The 24,382-nt window shown below is 50.1% G+C and overlaps 2 protein-coding genes and 1 pseudogene across 3 annotated transcripts in view; 1 reads left to right on the top strand and 2 right to left on the bottom strand.

Annotated features, from left to right (window-relative positions):
• Nucleotides 1-6: 6 nt before the first annotated feature.
• LOC310754918 (steroidogenic factor 1-like) lies at nucleotides 7-12,838 on the top strand. The gene is made up of 3 exons (XM_083597469.1): nucleotides 7-94; nucleotides 896-1,043; nucleotides 8,613-12,838. Exons 2-3 carry the CDS (start codon nucleotides 917-919, stop codon nucleotides 8,858-8,860), a joined length of 375 nt encoding a protein of 124 aa, XP_083453595.1. The 5' UTR covers nucleotides 7-94; nucleotides 896-916; the 3' UTR covers nucleotides 8,861-12,838.
• Nucleotides 5,839-7,697, bottom strand: LOC310754917 (U6 snRNA-associated Sm-like protein LSm3; annotated as a pseudogene). The gene has a single exon. The product of its transcript is annotated as a U6 snRNA-associated Sm-like protein LSm3 (transcript).
• Nucleotides 12,839-18,293: 5,455 nt separating the features above from the next.
• Nucleotides 18,294-24,382, bottom strand: part of ADGRD2 (adhesion G protein-coupled receptor D2) — a 63,188-nt gene continuing 57,099 nt past the window's right edge. The window contains exons 25-26 of the mRNA XM_083597221.1: nucleotides 23,996-24,026; nucleotides 18,294-18,419 (exon numbers count right to left, since the gene is read on the bottom strand). Coding sequence (XP_083453347.1) covers nucleotides 18,412-18,419; nucleotides 23,996-24,026 — 39 coding nt within the window. The 3' untranslated portion in view covers nucleotides 18,294-18,411. The remainder of the gene's footprint in view (nucleotides 18,420-23,995; nucleotides 24,027-24,382) is intronic.

Raw genomic sequence — 24,382 nt, 5'->3', positions numbered from 1 at the left:
AAACTGCTGGAGTGAGCTGCTGGTCTTTGACTACATTTTCCGCCAAGTGCATCATGGGAAGGAGCACAGCATCCTGCTGGTGACAGGCCAGGAGGTAAAAGCACTATTGTCTGCAGGTTCCACAATGGCCCTGTTCAGAAATGCTGCAGCAAAACGTTGTAGCGCGAAGTGCCACTGCTGTTGCTCGGGATTCTGGCCACTTCCTTTCCTTTCCCCATGCCCACCCCCCTTGTCTCATTGCCCCCACCCCCAAAAGTTGGTCAGCCTTCTTTGCCCACTGGGCATCTGGTTTTTTGGGGGTGTGTGTGTGTGTGTGGGCATTCCCTCTACATTCTTCCGCCCCCAAATCCCACCACCACCACCAAGCATGGCTGGGACAGTTTTGGCTACATAAAAAACAGCAGATATGGAGAGCTGTTATTGCTGTGGGTAGATAAGAACGATGACTTGCCAGGAACATACAGAGTGTAAGAGGACACAGGTCCTCTGCCCCACGGCAGAGGGGGATAGAGGCCGGGGGTGGGGGGAGAGAATTTGCAAGTACTCCATTGCACATATTTAGACTTTGGGTTGCAGTTCTCTGCGCACTTACTTGAGAGGAAGCCCTATGGGATGCTAAGGGACATCACTTGTGAGTCAGCCTGCGTTGGATCGCCTGGCTAGTTAGACTTTGGTCGTTATTACTTATCCTTCTGTGTACAGCCAGCACCCAGATATAACCATCGTAATTTAGTCAACAACTCAGCCCATTAACTGCTGCCGTAACAGCTGCTTGCTCAAAAGTCTTTCTGGTGGAGGTCGTCCCCCACCACCCAGCTCTTGAACCTCCTTGTTCCCCTGACAAGACGGTACTTTTCGGGGGTCCTGAGCCCTGCCCACCTCTCCTTTCTTCCAGGTGAACGTGTCGACCGTTACCATGCAGGCGGGATCCATCCTGAACAACTTGATGCTGAGAGCGCACCAGCTGGTGGCTCACCTGCATTCTCTACAGGTGGACAGGCAGGAGTTTGTCTGCTTGAAGTTCCTCATCCTTTTCAGCCTTGGTAAGTGCCGAGGGGCATGGGTGGGGCAGCGAGGGACCTGGGAAGAGCAAACAGGGGCTGACATGGAGAGCCCCCTCCCACCCTGAGATCTCAACCACAAGAGGTGTTTGGAGGAGACAGGCTTTGCTTGTGGGTTCGTCTGTCTGGCGGGTGGGGCTGGAAGCACCCTTTGTCTCTGCCTTCTCTCTACTGCCAGAAGGACGTTTTAAGAGCCCGGCTGCTGGACCAGGCCCATCGGGTCCACCTTCTTTTTCCCACAGTGCCCAGGCAAGCAGGACTTAAGCAATGAGGGCCCCCTGACCTCTTGCGGCCTCCAGCAGCTGGTAAACTGGAACATTGCTGGACAGGCCTTTCCAAAAACATGGATGCTGGCAGTCTCCTTGAGCGCGTTGTTGAGAGCTGAGGCCATGAAGCAGTTACTGTTCATCTGTGTTTGTGTCCCGAAGAATTCAGGGACAGCCTCGAATGTGGTCAGCCATTGGAGATTACAGCCCTGCCTATCGCCCAGAGGAACTGTGCACAACTTCTGACCTTGAGAGGGAAATGTGGGAGTGCGGTCTGCAAAGGAGTCAGTTTTGTCTTGATTGGTACCTGCCTCTGATCCCCGCCCCCAAAGACCCCTTCTTTCTGCTCAGAAGTTGATTTGCACCAGTTCAGGCAGCCTTGCCTCCTCCCCCCCCTGCGCATGGCAGTGGGGCAGGGCCGTCTGTGTGGGTGTGAGCGACACTTCCGCCCCCTCCACAACCTCTCCTACAAATGGTTGCGCCAGGAGTGGTTGAGGGTGGTATTGGCTGCCTCTGCTAGGCCTGCAAAGTTGTGCAGCAGCCCTGGGGCGGCAGGGGTCAAGCAGTGACCGTTTCTGCACTGGGAAGTTAGTGCTGAAGTCTCAGGCTGTTGGTCTGTCTGGCCCAGCATTGCCTACACTGACCGGCAGCAGCTGCTGCTCTTTAGGGTCTCAGGCTTGCTGTTTTATCCCAGCCTCTACCCATAGAATGCCATTTGGCAGCTGAACCTAGAGACTCAAATGCAGAGATTCTGCCTGTTCTGCGGAAGTGCCCAGCGCTTCGGTTCTCTGAGGGAAATGACACCAGCAGCAGTATCCTTCCTGGACGTCTGCCAAAGCTGTAGTGCAGGCTCCTTTTGAGAAAAAAGGTTAAGAAAAGTTTCCTCCTCTTGGCAAATGCTGTGTTTGCCAGTTTCATGCCTAAAACCCGCCCGGGATTCTGTACCTGAATTGTGCAACCTGAATGCAAATCAAGCCTCTTTATTTTGCATAAATCGAGGCTGGATGAGACGAGTGGCAACCTCCTGTTTCCACATTGTCCAGCCAGGTGCCCTGGTGGAAAAACCACAACCAGGGCTTGAGCACATGAACACTCTTCCCTCCTGCCAGAGCTATAGCTGGGTGATCTTGCGCCCCTGGCAGAGCCGTCCAGATTGCACCCCCGAGCCACGGACAAATTAGCTCTTCTTTCCACCTCTCCTCCACCCCCCCATTCAACTCACCCTCTATTCTTACGAGGCAATAATCAATATTTATATTTATGGACATATTTTAAGCTGATTTTGCCCCCCCCCATTGCTTGCACGCCTGGCGGGGGCCCACCTCACCACCCCCTAGCTATGGACCTGCCTCCCCTCAGCCAGTTATGACCCAGCCGCAGAGCGGCCCAGCTGTGAAACTGTTCCATGCTACATTCTGTACGGCACTCCTCTAGGGACACTTCCTGCAGTGGTCAAGAGACCAGGGTATGGAAGTCAGAACCGCCAGCTAAAGGTTGCAACTTGAGCAATAATGGAAATTAAGAACAGGTCTAGACACGCACAGCTCTTCTAGCTCCTTGATCTTGAACTCAAAGCTCCATAAACAGGCAAGAGAACGTTGCAGGTTTGGCTGCTTCAGATTTAACACGCTCAAAAGATTCTGAATACCACCAATTCCCTGCCTTGTCCCTTAGCCACATGGTGCAAAGCGACAGGAACTGCAGCCGTCCCCACTCCCAAAGAGAGCGAGGTTTCAAGCTCCGGAACTGAGCAAAGGCAGCAAACAGGGTTCTCTCCACACAACTGGAAGGCAGAGACACCTCTGCTTCTGACGGTGGAAGTGGAGCATAACCATTGTGACCAGTGGCCTTTGATAGCCCTCTCCTCCTCCTCCTCCTCCTCCTCCTCCTCCTCCTCCTCCAGGACTTTTCCCAGTCCTCTTCTAAAGCCATCTAAGTTGGTGGCCGTCCTGGGGGAGAGAGATCCATGGTTTAATCATGCACTGTGTGAGGAAGGGCCTCCTTTCCTCCTTCCAGAAGAATTCTGGGTCAAATGATCTTCTTTAGAACATATAAGACAAGCTCTGCCGTTGGGTCAGGCCAGAGGGGGCCCATCGAGTCCAGAACCCTGGTCTCACAGATGCCCCAATGGGCAGCCCATAGGCAGGACCTGAGTGCCAGCACACTCTGGCCTCCTGTGGGTTTTCAGCAACTGGTGTTTCTCTTTGGCTTCGCAGCAAAGGACCCCCCACCCACCTCCATGATGCCTTCCCTTCCCTTTTTGCGCATTGCGTTAAAACTTCCAGCTGCCGGTGTGGAAGCTTTTCTCCTTCCCCGAAGAAAACCAGGAACAAAAGGTTGCCCTCTGCCCATGCCCCGTGCCCAACTTCCCTCTCTGAGCATGGTGCCGATTATGCTGCAAGCCGTGTGCCCTCGGCTGTACGGGAGCTGCCACCTCCTCGCTTATATATGCCGGCTGCATTTGCCCTGAAGAAAAGAATGTCTCCTTCCTCTCTCTCTCTCTCTCTCTCTCTCTCTCTCTCTCTCTCTCTCTCTCTCTCCCTCCAGCTCACAATCTGCACTTGGCATCTGTGTGTATGTGAGTGTTTGTGTGTGTGTGTGTGTGTGTGTGCATGCACAAACACAGGCGTGCGAGAGCGGGGAGGAAAGGGCGCCATTTGAGTCTAAATAGATTTTTCTCCTGAGCAGGTAAAAGAGGTTTAATTAAAATTAGGGCTTCTCTGAACAGCAATATTTATGAGGGACGGCACAGGTTAGCTTTGTTCTCCAGAAGGGCTTAATAGAAGCTTAATGGATTGACCCCCCCCCCTCCACACGCGCCCGCCTGACTTCCATTCTCCAGCCAGCCACTCGAGGGGATGCGGAGCAAGAGCGGCTTTTATGCGCCTGCATTCCCTTAAGCGATTGCAATTTATCAGAAGCCTCCAGCAGACAAAAGCGGTGCTGAATGCAAAGAACTCTTGAGGGCATAGAAATTGTCCCGGCAGCTCCGCCTGTGTGTGGGGCGGCTTTTGTCGCAGGACGGAGTCTTTGCAGCCGCTCTCTCAATGGAGCGCGTCGATGTTATTTGGACAACATTCTTTATGCCTTGCAGGAATGAAAAGATTATTCAAATATTCAATTAAACCGTGAATAGGGTTTCTTCTGCAAACCAGGTGAGTTGATCAAGACGAACCCTCTATTGTTGCTCCACCTCAAAGTGTGTGTGTGGGGTGGGGGGGGTGGGGTGGTAGGCAAGAGAAGGCTTCAGCAGCGTAACTTCTAGGGTGTGCGAGTGTGAGGGCTGCGTGTCCCCCTCCCCCTCTTTCTCCTGGAAACGAAAACCACGATAATGTTATGCAGATGAAGAGATTCCATAATTGCGTGCTTGATTATCCCAGCAGTGACTCAGAAATGAAAGGAGGCAGTCAGCACCTCAGGTGCTAAGCACAAGGCCCAGGTCAGGGGAACGTGGAAAAAGCCCTGAGGCAGGATGGGGCCCGTGGCCCTCCCAGACCTGCACTCTGTTCTCCCAGTGGCCAGTGAGACGCCCATTATGGGAAACCCATAAGCAGCGGCCAAGCGCCAGAGAGTGCCCTCTCCCCTCCTGCTGTTTCCACCTGTGGGTCGCCAGATGTTGTTGGACTACAACTCCCATCATCCCTGAGCTCTGGCCTTGCTAGCTAGGGTGATGGGAGTTGTAGTTCAACAACATCTGGGGACCCACAGGTGGAGAAAGGCTGATACAGTGGTTGTCCACCTGTGGGTCTCCAGATGTCGTTCCAATCCTCTTGGAAAGCCGTCCATGTTGGTGGCCATCCCTGCCTCCTGCAGGAGGGAGTTCCATAGTTAAACTCTTCTCTGTGTGAAGAAGTACCATATTTTTGCTCTACAAGACGCACCAGACCACAAGACGCACCTAGTTTTGGAGGAGGAAAACAAGAAAAAAAATATTCTGAATCTCAGAAGCCAGAACAGCAAGAGGGATCGCTGCGCAGTGAAAGCAGCAATCCCTCTTGCTGTTCTGGCTTCTGGGACAGCTGCGCAGCCTACATTCGCTCCATAAGACACACACACATTTACTTTTTAGGAGGGAAAAAGTGAGTCTTACAGAGCAAAAAATACGGTATTTTCTTTGATCTGTCCTGAATCTTCCAACTTTCAGCTTCGTTGGCTATCCCCGAGTTTTGGCGTGAGGAGAGAGGAAGAAAAGTTTTCCTCTGCCCGCTTTCTCTGTGCCACGTGTAATTCTATGAGCATCGATGTTGCTGCTGCCTCTTTCTCACTTTTCCTCTACACAAAAAAGTCCCAATTGCTGCAACCTTTCTTCACAGGGGAGTCCCTACGTCCCCAGTGAACTTTGGGCTTCCAAATTTCAGCGGCGCCCTGTGCAATGCCAAAATCCAGCCCCCCCTGCAGCACTCGCCACGGTGCCCTCTCAGCTCAGCGCCCAGTGCAGAGAAACTGGTTGCGCTCCCCTAAATCCAGCTTTGCCATTCCCTCATCCTTTGGGTCGCCCTTCTCTGAACCAGCCCTTTCTTCAGAACCAAGAGGACTGAAATCTCACTGCTGTTTTTAAGGGAAGTGCCGTAGTTTTGCAGGAGAGCACCTGCTTCACCTGCAGGAGGTCCCAGATTCAGGGCTTGGAATGTGCTTTGCTTGAGGCTCTGGAGCTCTGCTGTCCTTCAGTGCCAGCAAACTCCAGTTTCATTGGAGTTCTCTTGTTTTGAGAGAGGGAGAATAACTTCCCTCTTTCCTCTGTGCCTTCCATGGTTTTATACACTTCTGGCACGCTGCGTCTGACTCACCTTTTCTCCAAATCAAAAAGTCCCCAGGGCTGCAACCTCCATCCATGGCTCCACCCTCACCTTGGTCATTCTGACGGCCCTTTCCCGAACCTTTTCTAATGCTTCAATGCCCTTCCTGCCATACCGCCGAAATGGGGAAAGTGTTTATAAACACATACATACAAAAACCCCCAAACCCAAACAGATTTATTTCTTTAAAAAGATCAGCAGCCGCAAGCGCAACTAAAATAGTTATATCCACTGATTTGATACATGAAGACACCTGCACTTAAGTTATTTCGGGAAAAACCCCTTATATCAACTTATATGCCAAATGATCTTACGCCTTCACAACAGTCAGGTTTGGATGGTATTTCAGAATTAAGGGCAGAATCTTAATGTTTAAGGGTATCAGAAGACAGTGTCCAGAGGTCCAACATTTTTGAAATGATGACCATTTTTTCCATGGTTTCAGCCAAACCCTCAGTGGAGGAGCTGAAACTCCCATTTCCTCAGACAAACAGCATCGGAATATTCCTTTTGGTAGATTTATAAATCTCTTCATAGGTTTCTTCATCCATTTCTATTGTTGTCACGGTCTACTCAACATCACCCCCAAATCATATTTAAGCATGTAATCTGCCTCAAAGTTTTCGGTCATTTCTCATTTTTACATCAATTCGTTCATCAAGACCGAGCCTGATGAGATCCAAGGGCTCTTCTGCGGTATTTGTGCTTTGCTGCTGGTCTACCACCATTTTTTCCAAGCCCCTTCAATGCCCTTTTGGAGGTGAGGCCAGAATTCTGTGATTCTAGGCTGAGTGTTGGGAGTGAGAGGGAGGGAGGAGAGGTTTTGGTGGCACCTCCAGGGCGCCCGCTGTGTCTTCCCAGTTAGCCTTGAAAAGGCTCTGCCTCATCTCCCCCTTGTGAGCGTGGCAAGAACAGGTGGCTGCCCACCATTGAGCTGGAGCCCCCTCCCACTGCTGTTGCTTGGCTCCTGTGGCCACGCTCAGAGGATGAAGTCAGCCCAAGGAAGGACGCTTGCACTGGCAGCTTTTGCCGAGTTTTCAAGAGCAGTGTACATGAGCAGGCACATTTTCAGGCAGGTGCGCAGATTAAGAGGGATATGCTTATCGCTACACCTTCACACCTGTCTCTCTCATCCTTGGCTGAGCTGCTTCAGGCACCTTGGATCATGGTTTCCATGTCAGCTGAGCCCTGCTGTCACCTGGGAAGGCCAAACAGATTAAGCCCCAATCCCTCCAGCCGGTGTTTAGAGAGGAACACAACAGAGTGGCTTTGAAGTGAAGGTTTGTTTAGGGAACATCATAATGCAAGAAAAAGAACTGATTGTCCGATACAGTTTGTTTATTTCGCATAGCCTTTACCAGCCTGATGCTCATCTGCAAAATATAAGGCTGGCAAGGTCAGTCCTTGTTCCTCCAGGCAGATGAAGCTTATGAAGGTAGGAAGAGCCATTAGCTGGATCAGGCCAATGAGCTATCTAGTCCTGTTCTCACAGTGGCTGACTAGATGCTTGTGGGAAACCAGCAAGCAGGATCCTTGCACAAGAGCAGGTCTCCTCTCCTGTGTTTTCCTGCATCTGGTATTCAGAAGCCTCTCTGCCTCTTGACCACGGATGCACAGCGCAGTAACTGTGGCTCATCTCCTCCTCCTCCTCCATGGGTTTGTCCAAACCTCCATCAAGGCTCTCCAAATTGGTGGCCATCATTGCCTCCTGTTGGGACGCGGGTGGCGCTGTGGGTTAAACCACAGAGCCTAGGACTTGCCGATCAGAAGGTCAGCGGTTCAAATCATGCGACGGGGTGAGCTCCCATTGCTCGGTCCCTGCTCCTGCCAACCTAGCAGTTCAAAAGCATGTGCAAGTAGATAAATAGGTACTGCTCCGGCAGGAAGGTAAATGGCGTTTCCGTGCGCTGCTCCGGTTCGCCAGAAGCGGCTTAGTCCTGCTGGCCACATGACCCGGAAGCTGTACGCAGGCTCCCTCGGCCAGTAAAGCGAAATGAGCGCCGCAACCCCAGAGTTGGACACGACTGGACCTAATGGTCAGGGGTCCCTTTACCTTTACCGCCTCCTGTGGGAGAGAGTTCCATAGTTTAATGTTGCGCTGCGTGAAGAACTACTTCCTTTTCTCTGTCCTGAATCTCCCAACATTTGGCTTGGTTGGATGTCTACGAGTTCTGGTGTCATCAGATGAGAGGGAGGGGGAAAACCTCTGCTTTCTCCACACCACATGCAATTGCATATGCTTCCGTCAGGTCGCCTCCAGTCCCCCTTTCTCTATGCTAAAAATATGGAGAGGCTCACAGGGGAGTCTCTTCATCAACCTCAGCCGTTTTGCAGATATCAGCCGATGGCTTGTGCGAGCTTTGCAAGTGACACTTTCCATGCCTGCGGCCTGTGCGCCCAGGAGGAAGTCCCTCTGTTCAAGAGAGGTTACCCCATTCAATGCGTGTCCCCCCTTATTTCCCCTCCTCCCCGCTCCCCCCCCGCTGCAGATGTGAAATACTTGGAGAATTCGAGTGTAGTGAAGGAAGCCCAGGAGAAGGCTCACGCAGCCCTGATGCAGTACACCGTCTGCAACTACCCGCACACCACAGACAAGTTCCGCCAGCTTCTGATGCATCTGTCTGACGTCCGGGCCCTGAGCATGCAAGCGGAGGAGTACCTGTACCACAAGCACCTGAGCGGGGACGTGCCCTGCAACAACCTCCTGATTGAGATGCTTCACGCCAAGCGGAGTTGAGAGCGCCCGGAAAGGCTCTCCGTCCCCCTTTTGTCTGGGGAAGAGACTCATGGCAGCAGAGGGGCAAGGGTGGTCGCAGGGAGGATTGGGGGGGGGGTTGTCAGGTGACAGGGAGGAAGGGTGAGTGTCTTGTCTTCCCCTCCCCACAGGAGACCTCTCCCAGTTCCGACTTTCATACAATGCCCACCCTTGCCTGCATTTTGGTGTGATTCCTCCCGAGTCCCAGGCTCTCGCTCTCTAAAAGCCATGGGGCTCAGCTGTGTGGGGACTGCCCTTGGAGGCTGTTCAGGGGACACTTTGGGAGTTTGCTTTCCTAACTGGGCGGAAGAGGAGTCTTCTCCCTGTGTGAGAGTGGAGGCATCTGCCCGAGCTTCCTACATGTTCTCCAGGCATGATCCTCTAGCTAGGTGGCTGGGAAAAGATGGAGAGAAAAAGGCCCAGCACACCTACCCATTGGAAGGCCCCTGCACCTCACCTCACCTGTCCCTCTGCAGGTAGTGGCCTTGTTGGCCACAAGGATGATTTCTGTGGCCCATGGGCCACCATGAGAGCGAGTTTGTTGTGCCTCAGATACACTGAAGCCCCTCTTCTCCTTGGGGCTTCATTTTGGGAGACATTTCTCCGAGGCCTTGCAGCTATGAGTTGAGCAAGTCAGGTGCTCCTTTTATTTTTATTTTGTTATCTGTTTATTGCATTCATATATCTATATATATCTATATATATTCTTCCCCCTCCCGTGCACATCACATTCCCTGAGCCTCTGCGTTGGGAGGATATAATAACCGATGTTTGTTTCCTGAATGTATTTTTTGCCGTTGTACCTTTGGAGCAGGTGCTCACATCGTCTTTCTGTGTGCCTCCTGGGGTGGGGTCTTCCTTCGTCCACCTCTGAACACAACCACTACTTTGGCTGGACAAATAGACCCAGCTAGAAGCACTGCTTGCCCAGCCCACGACCTAGGCAGCTCTTACTACCCCGAGTGGTTTGATGGAGACCCAGACACACGTTCCCCTCTCAGAGGGCTTCCCCATCTCCTTCTGAGGAGCATCACATCAGGGTGTGACCCATAGACACCAGTGTGCTTGTGGAGCTTGGGACAAGAGGCTGCATTCCTGTACAGTGGTACTTCTGGTTACATACTTAATTCGTTCCGGAGGTCCGTTCTTAACCTGAAACGGCACTTAACTTGAGGTACCACGTTAGCTAATGGGGCCTCCTGCTGCCACTGCACTGCCATTGCACGGTTTCTGTTCTCATCCTGAAGTGAAGTTCTAAACCCAAGGTACTATTTCTGGGTTAGCAGAGTCTGTAACCCGAAGCGCCTGTAACCCGAGGTACCACTGTATTGCAATATCTTTTTGAGTGTTTTTGTAAGGGAGGCTCTGCAGCCTTCGCCAATCCTATGCCCCAACTATTGGGACTGCAGGACAGTTGCATCTTACGTGCATCTAATCTGGTGTGATTTCAACCATACGCGGTTGAAGGTCGGCTGATTGAAATTTCAATATTTAAATCCAGGCAAGGCTCTTAAAACCTCTTTTTGTGCCATGTCTGCTTGGGCTCACCTGGCAGGCAATGTGCTTTCACCCTCTCTGCTTCGGTTGGGGAGCTACGGTTTTCATCTACCTGAAACTACTGATTGGGATCATCTGGAGTTTAGTCTTGTTGGTCTTCCAGAGGGCCTGCTGAGGTTTGGTACGAGCCCTCCTGGAACATGACTTGAACCCCCGAGGACATTAGAACTGTAAAGTTGGAAGGGTCATCTAGTCCAGCCCCCTGCAAGGCAGGGAACCTCAACCAGATAATACATGACAGGAGGCCACCCAACCTCTGCTTAAATACCTCCAAGGAAAAAAGAGTCCAGCATCTCTCATAGAAGTCTGCTCCACTGTCAGGAAATTCTTCTTGATATTGAGCTGGAATCTCCTTTCTTCTAACTTGAATCCATTGGTTTGGATCCTAACCTTTGGAGCTGGAGGAAACAAACTTGCTTTATCCTCCATGTGGCAGCCCTGGAGTTATTTGAAGATGGTGAGCCATCTCCTCTCAGTGTCCTCTTTTCCAGGCTAAACATACCCAGTTCCAACAACCTCGCCTCATAAGGCTTGGTTTTCAGACCCTGGGTCATCTTGGTCACCACCCTCTGCACATGTTCCAACTTGTCAACATCCTTCCTAAATTGTGGAGCCCAGAACAGGACGCAGTATTCCCAGTGTGGTCTGACCAAGGCAGAATAGAGAGGAACTATGACTTCCCTTGATCTGGACACTAGACTTCTGATAACTCAGCCTAGAATAGCTTCGGGTTTTTTGCTTCTGCATCACACCGTTGACTCATGATAAACTTGTGGTCTACTAAGACCCATATATCCTTTCCCCATGTATTACTTAGCCCCCGTCTTATATTTGTACAGCTGTTTCTTTCTACCTGAGTGTAGAAGCATATATTTGTCCCTATTGAAATTCATTTTGTTAGTTTTGTTAGTTCTTTGATATGTTAAAGTCATCTTGAATCCTGAGTCTGCAGCATTAGCTATCCCTCCCCACCTGCAGATTCCTTAATCCAAGTCATTTATAAAGACGTTGAACAACAACAGGACAGAACCCTGTGGAACACTACTTGTCACTTTGTTCCAGCATGGTAAGGAAACATTAGTGAGCTCTCTTTGGGTTTAGTCAGTCAACCAGCTACAGATCTACAGCCCACGTTTACCAGCTTATCTGCAAGACTATCATGGGAGACTTTGTCAAAAGCCTTACTGAAATGAAGATATATTATGTCCACAGCATTCCCTGGATCCACCAATGCAGTAACTCGATCAAGATCAGAAATTAGATTCGTCTGGCATGACTTATTTTTGAGAAACTCATGCTGGGTCTTAGAAATCACAGCATCCTTTTCTAAGTGCTCACAGATTGACCGCTGAATTATCTGTTCTAGGACCTTTCCTGGTATCAATGTCAAGCTCACTGGTCAGTGGTTACAAGAGTCTGCTTTCCCTCTCTTTGAAGATGGGGACACCTCCAGTCTGTAGGGACCTCACCTGTTCTCCAAGAATTCTCAAAGATCATAGACAGAGGCTCTGAGATCACATCTGCAAGCTCCTTTGGTACCCTTGGGTGCAGCTCATCAGGCCCTGGAGATCTGAATTCATTTAAAGTAGCCAGGTGTTCCCTTACCATCTCTTTTCCTATCTTGGACTGCAGCTCCCTCCATACATCATTGATTCAGTTATCACCAGGTTGGGCATCGCTTTCCTTGTGGGTGAAGACGGAGGCAGAGTAGGTGTTGAGTAGTTCCGCCTTCTGTCTGTCGCCCAATAGCCTTTCCCCGTCTTCTCCATGCAGAGGACCTTCCACTTGCTTGTTCTTCCTCTTGCTTTGAAAACCGTAATAAAATGTCAGGAATGACTCAGTTGTTTTATAGCAGAGGTTGCACCGGATGAAGGCAGGGCTTCCGTGTTTGTTTTCTCCTTGCTCCCCTTTTCTCAGTGAAAGCACTCAGGCCCACCCACCCTTGCCCTGTGACCGAGTGGAGCTCCTCTCTGATCTGGGTTTGGTGGCGCCCCATCAGAGCCAAGCCACAGCTCTGTGGAGGAGCAGCTGTGAGGCTGTTGTGTGCCTTCCCACCAGACCTTTGCAGAGCCTTTGATGAAGAAGCCTTCAGACGCTTTGACAATGCTGCTGTGATCGCTTCATTTCCCCCCCTGTGGGTTTTGATTACACCGCTGCATTTTCTGCTCCACATATAATGTTTGGACTACTTTTGTGTGTCTCTTCTGGTTTGAAAGAGTTGGAGAAGACAGTTTGGAAGTGCCAAGCTCTGCCTGTATTATGTTTTTTTCCCTTATGAAATAAAAAGTGCTCTTAAGTGTCTCCCTTCTCAACATTTTACTCAGAAGGTCCTTCTGAGCATTGGTTAGTGGTGAACTATCTTACCAAATAAGACATTCCAATAAATTTTTCAATTCACTTATAGCTCTCTGTGTGCGTATTTTCTTTTCCTCCCCTCCTCAAAAAAAGTCTGCATCTTTGGTTGGGTACCATTCAGGGTGGTGGAGAAAGGGTGGAGAAAGGCACTCTGTACCTGCTCAGAGACTCTGCTCCATTTATCACCAAATTACAGGTTCAGGGCTGAGTCCTGCCATGGGAGCATGATATGGGTGGTCAACACCTTGGGTGCAAGAAGTTTCCACCAGCAGGGCCAGATCCCTGTCTCTTCACATTTCTCTCCCTCTCTGAAGGACATCTTTTGGCAGCAGGTGGTAGGCAGGCTATTTACAGACCTCCCATGGCTGAAGCTGTTTGAATCGTGTCCTCACAAGTGAGCCTTGGAATAGCAGCAGTTTTGGGGGAGTTTGCTCAGTCATGTAACACTTGAGGCAATTCTTATGCACGCAGAGTTGGCCGGCTCTGTACGGAAAGGCAGGCACACACACACACACACACACACACACACACACCACCCTCCCCATAATCCTCAGCTAAAGACTCATTAGTCTCCTGCACTAATTGGCTTCAGTGGGCAAATGCTGGCCTTCTGCAATGGCATTTGCCTGGGCACCAATATTAAAATATGAGCCACCATTTTTTCAATGCAAGGACTGGAAAGTGCCTGGACAGGCAGGAGAAGCAGAAAGCTCTTCCCACAGATGATGGACGGCAAATGTTTCTGGGGGAAGAGGCTGACTGTGATAAGGCACCTGGCTTGAGTCCATCTGGGATGTGTGTGTGGGGGGGGTCCCACATTCCTCCCAGAAGGAAGTCTGGGACAAAATCTGCGCTGGGAGTTTGGTGGGGGCAGGAAAGAGGCAAGCCTCTCTGCAGCCAAAAAGGAGGTGGTTGATACGAAGGCAGAGCAGCAGAAAGGGGCGGTTGGGTCTGGTCCCGTGGCCACAGATGCTCCCACTCTGTCTCATCCCCCATGAAGGTTTCTGTGTTGAAACTGGAGCTGCGCCACCAGGGACAGGAATCTTGTGGCTTAGCCCTGCTCCTACGATGTTGGACTCCCAGCTCCCATCAGCCAACAGGAAGCGGGGATGGGAATTGGGAGTCCAGGGCTGGTGAACCAGTGGATGTTCCTGGCTTCCAAATCTCACCACCCTGTCTGTTTCTGTGCTCGTTAAGAAATCAATCTTTTAGTGCAGTCACACCCCCTTGGTAACTCCGTGACTCTTGGCGACAGGCAAACAGCATCCTTTTTGGTATCTGCCAGAAAAACCTTTCTCGTTCAGACAAACCCAACCGGATGTGCAGTGTGCTTACATGTGCTTTAAACTGTTTTTGCTAGTTTTATTGATAGTTTTTAGTTTATAATTGATATTCTTTTTTCCCCAAATGTTGTAAACAGTTGCTTTTAACATTTTTTGGCCTGTGCTTTTATTGTTTCATTATTTTTGTAAACCTCTTTGAGAGGTTTCTCCGCCTTTTTTCAAATCAATCAGTATAAACATTTAAACCAACACCTGACCAGCGAACATGGTGATTTAAGGCTGAGGGTCCCCCTCTACTGTTCTAAACAAGCAGCCTCTCAAAATCCTCTGCCCACATTTGTGAGCAAAGATGTGTGACCCCTAGGGGGATGGAAAATTCCCAAAACAATTATGCAGGGGGTGGAGTTCAACACATATTTTCTCACCTGTTTGCAAGCCAGTAGGTTACTGTAGTTAAGAGTGCTGGACTAGGAATTGGGTGACCAGCATTCATATCCCCCACTTGGCCATTATTATTATTACTACCGTATTTTTTGCTCTATGAGACTCACTTTTTCCCTCCTAAAAAGTAAGGGGGAAATGTGTGCTCGTCTTATGGAATGAATGCTTTCGCTGCACAGCGATCCCTCTTGTTGTTCTGGCTTCTGAGATTCAGAATATTTTTTTCCTTCTTTTCCTTCTCCAAAAACTAGGTGCATCTTATGGTCTGGTGCGTCTTATAGAGCGAAAAATGCGGTATTTACTCCTCTCCTTTCCCCCTAACAGAACTCAAGGCGGCTTACAGATAAAAATAAGAACCGCTAAAAACATAGAAAGAACAATCATTAAAAGCCAATTAAACATTGATAGAAATGTGTGTGTGTGTGTGTGTGTGTATTAATACTATACCAATAATTGCAGCAAAACCAGCACAGCACCAGCCCTTTCCTTAAAAGCAGTCAGTTCCCCAAAGCCTGTTGGAACAAGAAAGCCTCCAGCTACCGGGATGGAAAGACAACAAGGAGGGAGCCAGTCTGGCTTTTCTGGGGGGTGGGTCTCAGAGTCACCCCTGAGAAGCAGCCCCTTGTCCCCACAGTATCCTGGATGCAAAGGCATTGCTGGGAATGATTATGCGAGGAAGGGGGAGTGGTGGGCCCCATGTACACTCAGTGAGCCCCTTGTACACAATTGAGTGATATGCAGAGAAAATTCTGCAGAGGACTATTGCAATGTGCTCTACCTGGAGCTACCTTTGAAGGTGGCCTGGAAACTGCAATTAATCCAGAATGCGGCAGCCAGACTGGTGACTGGGAGTGGCCGCCGGAACCACATAACAGCGGTCCTGAGAGATCTGCATTGGCTCCCAGTACGTTTCCGAGCACAGTTCAAAGTGTTGGTGCTGACCTTGAAAGGCCTAAACGGCCTCGGTCCAGTATATCTGAAGGAGCATCTTCACATCCTCATCGTTCTGCCCAGACACTGAGATCCAGCGCTGAGGGCCTTCTGGCGGTTCCCTCATTGCGAGAAGTGAGGTTACAGGGAACCAGGCAGAGGGCCTTCTCAGTAGTGGCGCCCGCCCTGTGGAATGCCCTCCCACCAGATGTCAAAGAGAACAACAACTACCAAACTTTGTGAAGACATCTGAAGGCAGCCCTGTTTGGGGAAGTTTTTAATGTTTTATTCTGTTATTCTGTTTTTAGTGTTCTGTTGGAAGCCTCCCAGAGTGGCTGGGGAAACTCAGCCAGATGGGCGGGGTATAAATAATAAATTATTACTATTATTATAAAGGGGCCTTCTCTTTGGGGGCATGAGAAAAAGGAAAACCTCAGAAATGTCCTCAACAAAAGGTCTTCTGAGGAATTCCTCCCACTCACCCACTTCCCTCTGGTTTCGACAGAGGCCTTTGCTGGGCTCTCTGGGAAGGCAGGGCAGGAGGCTAAAAGGCGCTGACCATGTGGCTCAATGGCCACTGAGCAGATCAGTCCGCTTCCCCACCCCTTGCGAAGTGATGACCTCAGCGCTGGGGAGAGGGAGAGGGAGAGAGCGCCAGTAGTGGGGTGGGGATCATGCCGACCCCCCCCTGATAAGATCTGCCTGCCAGGCCTCTCAGGCGCTATCAGACTCCGGGTCTCCAAGGCCAGTGGTCAAGAGAGGTTGGGAGATAGGAACACCTGGGGCTCCACGTCACATTCTGGCTGGGGCTGAAGGGAGTTGGGAGCCCAAAAAGAGATTAAGAGACACAAATCCCCCCATCCCTCTTCAAAGCCACATTCCACCACGTTTTTAGTTATGGAAGGTGTTATATCTGGGCTATGTTTTTAAACAGGTGTGGGGGACCCCTGGCACGCCAGATCAGGAGAGCTGCTTTAAAGTCTCGTGCAAAAGCATGCGGCAGAGCTGAATGGAAGTGTTTGCTTTCCAAATCGCACGAAAATGACACTGCACTGTTTGAGTTTCGTTTTCTTTCCTGCCAAATTTCAAGGCAGGAGGAGGAAGAGAGAGCCATTACTCATTTTTACTTTTTTTTTTTTTTTTTTTGGCAACGGGACTTTTCTCGGATCGAGATAGCCTGTTGGTGGAACAGCCTGCAAAACTTTTAGCTGGCCATACGGGCTGCTTCGAGTCACGAGCTGCTGAATTTTTTATCTCCTGGCTTGAATTATTGTTGTTTGGTGTATCCGGTGTATCCAGCTGCAACGGCTGGGCACTGGTGCAAATGAACAACTACCTGGGACTGTCTGGTTCACACGTGATGCTGAGCCAAGACAGGGCACAGGGAGGAGACTGTGACTGCTCCGCTCATCCTCTGATCTTGGTGGCTGAATCACTGCTAGCAGCAAGGATGTGACCTGAATGAGGGTGCATGCGTGGTCTCCTCCAGACAAGCCACAAGCTGTAATAAACCATGATCGAGGTTTGCTTAGTGTCATGAGCAAATTGTCTCCCTCTCTCCCTCTCTCTGGGGGGGGGGGCATGATCCTGATCACATTCCAAAGCAGCAGCCCAGAAACCTTAGTAGTTATCCTGAAAGTTTAATAAACCCCACTTTCCCTCCAAGGGAAGCTCAAGTCAGCCAGGCACTAATCCATACAATCAGTTTGTTAAAACGACGAACAGACAGCAGCAACAACAGAGCAAGACACAGGAAACAGCAGAAAACCAGGAGACGGGTTAGTTTGCAAAAGCATGGCTCCACCATTTTTAAAACTGCGTCACAATATTATTACTTTTTAAAAAATAATAATCTAAAGGTTTCTAACATCAGGCTCAGGGCACTGAGACACTTAAAGAACACAAAGCAAATTCTGAACGGGAGAAAAGGCAGGAGAGTTGGCATTGAAAATATGTTTAATCCTCTGGCATCATGGAGGAAGACCCCGGGGATGAGGAAGCCCTTGTAGGCAGGAAAGCAGAGAGGAAGGCCATGAGGTGCCTTGGGCGGCAGGTGGAGGGCTCCCCAAAAAGGGGGACGTGCAATTTAGGCCACCAGAGTGGAAGCGAGAGGAAACAGAGGTGCAGGCCCATAGTGCGTTGCTGATTCAGTGGGCAATTTCTACGTGCCACTTTGGGAACGTTTAACAGGGCCACAAGTGTCATTATTTATTAATTACATTTGAATGCCCCTTTTCCTCCAAGGAGCTCAAGGAGGGGTACATGGTTCCCCCCTTTTCATCCTCTCAACCCTGTGAGATAGGTTTGGCTGAGAGGCAGTGGCCGGCCCAAAGTCACCCAGTGAGCTTCACTTGACTAAGTGGGGATTCAAGGCCAGGTTCCCCACATCGCAGCCTGAGACCCCTAACCCTTACACTGGCTCCCTCACAAGCAACGGGGAGGAGAGCTCAGCCATGGGTCAAGTCTCAATGCATTTCCACTGTGTTCACTCGGTTGTTGTTTTTCAAAAATGAGAAACCAGTGGCACGTCTTGTAGGGACATGAGCAGGGTGACGCAACTTTTCTCGCATAGGAAAACAAAGCTCTATCTCTCGCCCAAAACACAGAAAGCAAAGTGGGCTGGGGGGTGGGGGGTGAGTTTTGACTGTGAACTCCCAGGTTTGCTGTTCCAAGGCCATACAAAGCTCACGATCAGAAAAGCCAGCAAGAGTCACAGTCCGTGAGAGGAGGACATCAAGAGATTTAAGGAAACCAGAATGGATGAGTCGGAGAAGAAGGACGCCTGGCAAATACTCGCCTGGCTAGTGAACCAGGGGCCAAAGCCCAGCCTGTTCAATGCCAGATGTTGGGAAAGTAGAGGAAGAAACAGCCAGCTGCACATAGCCTTCTGGTGTCCTTGATGCAATTCTTCGATCATTTGTGTTGAACTGGGGTGGTGGTGGAGGAGATCACCTGGGGCAGCTCCTCTCATAAGCCTAAGGGAGAAGAGACAGAGGCATCAGCACAGCCAACAGCAGAACCCACACTGGGTCAGGGATCACAGGTCCTGGAGGCTGCAGGATCAGGGCCCTCCAACGCTCCCGATGCAACAGTGTATCTGGAATGGGGAGGAGCCGCCATCTTGCCCATCACCTCAGGTGGAGAGCCTCCCCAGCATCAACAGTCCTTCCAAATCCAACTCCGTTGCCACCTTCAGACACTTAAAGCATTGTTAAAAAGGTAAAGGGACCCCTGACTGTTAAGTCCAGTCGCGGACAACTCTGGGGTTGCGGCATTCATCTTGCTTTATTGGCCGAGGGAGCCGGCGTACAGCTTCCGGGTCACGTGGCCAGCAGGACTAAGCCGCTGCTGGCAAACCAGAGCAGCACCCGGAAACGCCGTTTACCTTCCCGCCGGAGCGGTACCTAATTATCTACTTGCACTGGTGTGCTTTCGAACTGCTAGGTTGGCAGGAGCTGGGACAGAGCAACGGGACCATTGTGGGGATTCGAACCACCGACCTTCTGATCAGCAAGCCCAAGAGGCTCAGTGGCTTAGACCACAGCGCCACCCGCGTCCCTAACCACGGTTACTTCCCCTTTAAAGTGTCATGGCTCCCCCCAAAAGAATTCTGGGAGCTGCATTCCACGAAGGGTGCTGAGGAGGCCTCAACTCCCCTCACAGGGCTGCAATTTCCCGGAGTGGTTGAAGAAGCAACCTGTCTTCACAGGGAACTCTGGGAATTGTAGCTTCATGAGGAGGAATACTGAGGCCTCCTTGCAACTCCCAGCGCCCCAAACTACAGCTCCCAGAATTCTTTGGGGGCAGAATCCATGGCTGTTAAAAGCGGCATCGCTCCCAAGTGTGTGGGTGCGGATGTTGCCAAAGTCTGCCTCTGAACCGCTGCTTTGCCAGGCCCCTGGGGCTTGAGGGCTGCCTGCCGCTTATATAAACAAAATCCAAGTCGGGTACGTTGTGTGAGCTCCAGTTCGTCAGAATGGCTTCTTCTCGGCGGCTCGGGTGCCCAGCTGTGGAGACGAGGCACATGTTGCTATGCACAGCTTAGCAACAAACAAGATGTATTCAAAGCGGATAATGAAATTATCACAGGGAAACAATGGGCTGACACTCGAGGAGACGGGGGCTGAGGCGATTGCCTTCTTCACCAAGATGAAAAAGATGTGTTTCTTATTGTCTGTGCAAATATGTAGCAGCACCCCCACCACTCCCCTACTTCCCAGGGGCCTCACCTCCCCGCATAATGGGGTGTAATGAATATTGACAGAAGATCATGTCTTCATAAAGCAGCCAGAAACTCATTAGAAGGTGCATGTCTGCGTTCGGAGGTAGGAACCTGTAGCCTCTTGTGCTGTGAATGGGTCCAGAAGCTTTCAAAGGGAGAGGGAGGGAGTGCAGCCTTCCCAATGCAAACAAATTGTGTCCGTCTTGGTTTAATGATATCTCTTTCTTCACAACGCCATAGCAGATGCCCAGGAATCAAGCACAACTATCCGTAGGTTTAAAACAATATATTTTTTGCAAGGTAGCTGACAAGCAATTGGTTGCAAACCAGCCACAGATTTCGTTCTTCGCCTCTCCTAGCTCTGCATAACTCTTTTTGTCTTACCCTGCTCCTGTTTCCCCCCCTCCTTTCCTTTCCCCCCTTTTTATGTCTGCTCTTGGATGCCACCTCGGCAGCAAATAAAAGGTGTAAATAAACCATAAACACAGCTAAGGTCAAAGCCTTCAGATGAAGAAAACTGATCACTGCTTTGCCTCTTCCATTATTCTCACTTGTTGTATAGCCTGTGGGTGGTTGGCCAGGAGTGTGCGTGATTAAAACAAGTTCTTTCAAAATTGTTTTTACTTTGAAAATTATGCCATTCTTTTCCACGAGAAAACGGTGCTTATTCTCAGGTAAATATGCCCAGTGTCAGGGAAGAAGCAGCAAAATCCCCTTTTGTTCCTGCAGTCATGATGGTACAGGGACTTCAGGGGGTTTAAAAGGCAAAAGTGCCCAGGTGGGAAATATTCCTTTTCTTTCTAAATCAGGGTTGGCAAAGCGGCTTACTTGCTTGGTTCCTAGCTCCATCTCAGGGATATTGAAGCAGTGGTCAAGCAGTGGTCAGTGGCCTCAGTTGGTGGGAAGGGGGCAACTGGTGGTCTTGACAGAACGGGAGCCCTGGAGTCCAGGGTTATCCAGCTACAACATACAGCAGCTTGTTAGACGTGGTTTATCTGTCTAAGTTAAAGCCATGGTTTTCCCAGTAGTGATGCATGGAAGTGAGAGCTGGACCATAAAGAAGGCTGATCGCTGAAGAATGGATGTTTTTGAATTCTGGTGCTGGAGGAGACTCTTGAGAGTCCCATGGACTGCAAGAAGATCAAACCTCTCCATTCTTAAGGAAATCAGCCCTGAGTGCTCACTGGAAGGACAGATCCTGAAGCTGAGGCTCCAAGACTTTGGCCACCCGGAAGCTGTATGCCGGCTCCCTCGGCCAATAAAGCGAGATGAGCGCTGCAACCCCAGAGTCGGCCATGACTGGACCTAACGGTCAGGGGTCCCTTTACCTTTACCTTTTATCATGAAGTTTACATAGGAACGTAAGACAGCCTGCTAGGTGAGGCCAGTGGCCCTTGGAGTTCAGCATTCTGTTCCTGCAGTGGCTAAATAAGACGTAATCCTGAGGCAGGAAAGAGCCTTTGTTAGCATGGAGTCCATCCAAAGCATCATATTCATATATTGGACTTGGCCTAATGACTTAACCTAAAGGCTTGCAGGATTCTTCTTCTTGTTGTTGTTTTGTTGTTGTTGTTGTGATCAGAACTCCAAGATCCACCCACCAGAGCCTGATGTGAAGGGCATCCATTTAGTATTAAAAACCCAGGAATCTGTTTTGAGTGACAGGAACACAGGAAGCAGCCTTATACCAAATCAGGGTAAAGGTAAAGGTCAAGGACCCCTGGACGGTTAAGTCCAGCCAAAGGCGGCTACGGGGTTGCAGTGCTCATCTCACTTTCAGGTCGAAGGAGCCGGCGTTTGTCCACAGACAGCTTTCTGGGTCATGTGGCCAGCAGGACTAAGCAGCTACTGGCACACGGAGAACTGTGATGAAAGCCAGAGAGCATGGAAACGCCGTTTACCTTCCCACTGCAGTGGTACCTACTTATCTACTTGCACTGGTGTGCTTTCAAACTGCTAGGTTGGCAGAAGCTGGGACAGAGCAATGGAATGAACCAAGTCAGATCATTGTTCCATCTAGCTCAGTATTGTCTACACGGACTGGCAGCAGCTCTCCAGGGTTTCAGGAGTCCCTCCCAGACCTACCTGTAGAAGTCATTGGGGACTGAACCTGTGATCTTCTACATGCAAAGCAGGTGTTCCACTATTGAGCTACAATCCCAACCTCACAGTCCTTTCACATTCTCGGCTCCTCCAAAATTTCTTCATTTGAGCAGTATAATAATTAAAGGCAGGGGAAAGAAATTGTTGCTGATAGGTAAGGTAAAGGGACCCCTGACCGTTAGGTCCAGTCGTGGCCGACTCTGGGGTTGCGGCGCTCATCTCGCTTTAGTGGCCGAGGGAGCCGGCGTACAGCTTCCGGGTCATGTGGCCAGCAGGACTAAGCCGCTTCTGGTGAACCAGAGCAGCGCACGGAAACGCCGCTTACCTTCCCGCCGGAGCGGTACCTATTTATCTACTTGCACTTTGACGTGCTTTTGAACTGCTAGGTTCGCAGGAGCTGGGACCGAGCAACGGGCGCTCACCCCGTCGCGGGGATTCGAACCGCCAACCTTCTGATCAGCAAGTCCTTGTTGCTGATATGGCTCAGCAAATGAGAGTTGGACATCTTTGCAAAATCAGCCAGAGTTCCAGATCTAACTCTTGCCTGACCTTAATTTCATGGCTATCCTTTTGGCTGACTAGATGCTTTGCCATGTATTTTAAACAGGATTGCTTAGACGGAAAGAAAGGGTTGGGTGGAAGAGGTAGAGAGAGAGAAAGGGGCAGAAATGCACGGGCAAAGACTTTGTGCTTCACAAGAGTGTGTACAAACACACATGTGGGGGTTGCACACCCACAAGCAAGCCCCCAACAAAATATTTGAACAAGGGCTCTCATCTCAAGATGTCTAGGTTTTGTTCAGACCTACAACTAAAGAAAGTAAGTCCCTATTTAGTGAGCTTAAAACAATTTGCAGGGAAATAGGGTCTTTGTTGATGCAGGGTCAGCGACCTCTGAGTGCTCACAGCACCTGTGGCTCCCTCTTCTCTCGCTCCCGCTGGGTTCGTTGTTTTATTTCCCCCCCCCAGGGCTTTTTTGGGGGGGTTACTCAAGGGTACTCAGTACCGGCACCGTCCCCCAACCCCGTTAAAAGTGCAGCACTTACTGTAAAAACTTCATGGTGAGTGCCAGCAACATTTTTCTAAAACAAAACACAAAGAAAAAAGCACCACCGTTGATTTCCCCCCATGTGAGCAATTGGGGGGGGTTTGGTGCTACGCTGCTCAGCCCACTGCCCAGGATCCAAGCCTCGCTTCAGGTACGCACCCCACCCCCCTGGGTGAGATGGAACTATTTGCCACAGCAGCTCGTCTGGTGTGTTTTGAGAAAATTGTGAACTTTGTGCAACCCTTCTGAAGGGCTGGGTCAGCTCAGGTTCATTGAGAGAAGTGAGGTTATAGGGAATCAGGCAGAGGGCCTTCTCGGTAGTAGCGCCCGCCCTGTGGAAATAAGCAGCTATCTTATTTTTCATTTATTTATTTTTAAAAGTAAAGGGACCCCTGACCATTAGGTCCAGTTGTGGACAACTCTGGGGTTGCAGTGCTCATCTCGCTTTACTGGCTGAGGAAGCTGGCGTACAGCTTCCGGGTCATGTGGCCAGCAGGACTTCTGGCGAACCAGAGCAGCGCACGGAAACGCCGTTTTCCTTCCCGCTGGAGTGATACCTATTTATCTACTTGCACATTGATGTGCTTTCGAACTGCTAGGTTGGCAGGAGCAGGTACCGAGCAACGGGAGCTCACCCTGTCGCAGGAATTCGAACCACCGACCTTCTGATCAGCAAGTCCTAGGCTCTGTGGTTTAACCCACAGCCCCACCCACGTCCCTTAGCTATCGTATCTTTAAAAGACATCTGAAGGCAGCCCTGTTTAGAGAAGTATTTAATATTTAATGCTGTATTGTATTTAACACTCGATTGGGAGCCGCCCAGAGTGGCTGGGGAAACTCAGCCAGATGGGTGGGGTATAAACAATAAATAATAATAATAATAATAATAATAATAATAATAATTATTATTATTATTATTATTATTATTATTATCATCATTTAGAAATCAAGGCAACGTTCCTCTCACCAGCAAGGATTCTGCACCCAACTCAGTCTGTTTGCCAGCACTATGAGCAAGTGCAAATGTCTAAGACTGGGAGGAATACTAAACAAAGACTTTTAAAGCAGAAACGAAAAAGAATGGTGGCCTTCTCCACTCCCATCATCAAAGAAAGTGAAAATCAGGTGACACAGGATGCTCAGGTAAGGCAGGAAAAGAGCAGATGGGAAACGCATTACCTGATGATTTGAATGCAGTCAGTTGTACAGCCTGAGAGAGAAAGAGGGAGAGAGAGAGGGAGAACACATCAACAGGTAGGTAAACGGTTGCCAGACTCAGCAGCCCCCCCCCCCCAGCTTCCTCTGGTGTCGTAAGACCAATGCGAAAGTGCTTTGCAAACATGAAGCAGTCTAACTCAGTCTACCTGGTAGTCATCTGATCTAGCTCTACGAACGGAATTACTGTTTGATTCCCTGCACTGCGCTCAGGCTGTGAGGCTGAGATCAGCACAAGAGGCTGGGACTCTTCCTGGTGCGTGTTTGTTAAGCATCCACACCGACTTGCTTTCACAAAGCCTGCATGGGAGGTCACATGCAATGTCTGGTCTGTTTTTTTAGCGTTCCTTC

This window comes from Podarcis filfolensis (genome assembly GCF_964270895.1).
Source record: "Podarcis filfolensis genome assembly, chromosome: Z".
NCBI classification, from domain to species: Eukaryota; Metazoa; Chordata; class Lepidosauria; order Squamata; family Lacertidae; genus Podarcis; species Podarcis filfolensis.
Note: the sequence above shows the minus strand (reverse complement) of the source record. Positions and strands in the feature narration are given on the sequence as shown.

Excerpts from the sequence above, each read along its gene's own strand:
- LOC310754918 (XM_083597469.1), top strand. The coding sequence starts at position 917 with ATGCAGGCGGGATCCATCCTGAACAACTTGATGCTGAGAGCGCACCAG. Across the intron at positions 1,044-8,612 it reads CCTCATCCTTTTCAGCCTTG|ATGTGAAATACTTGGAGAAT; the intron begins GTAAGTGCCGAG and ends CCCCCGCTGCAG.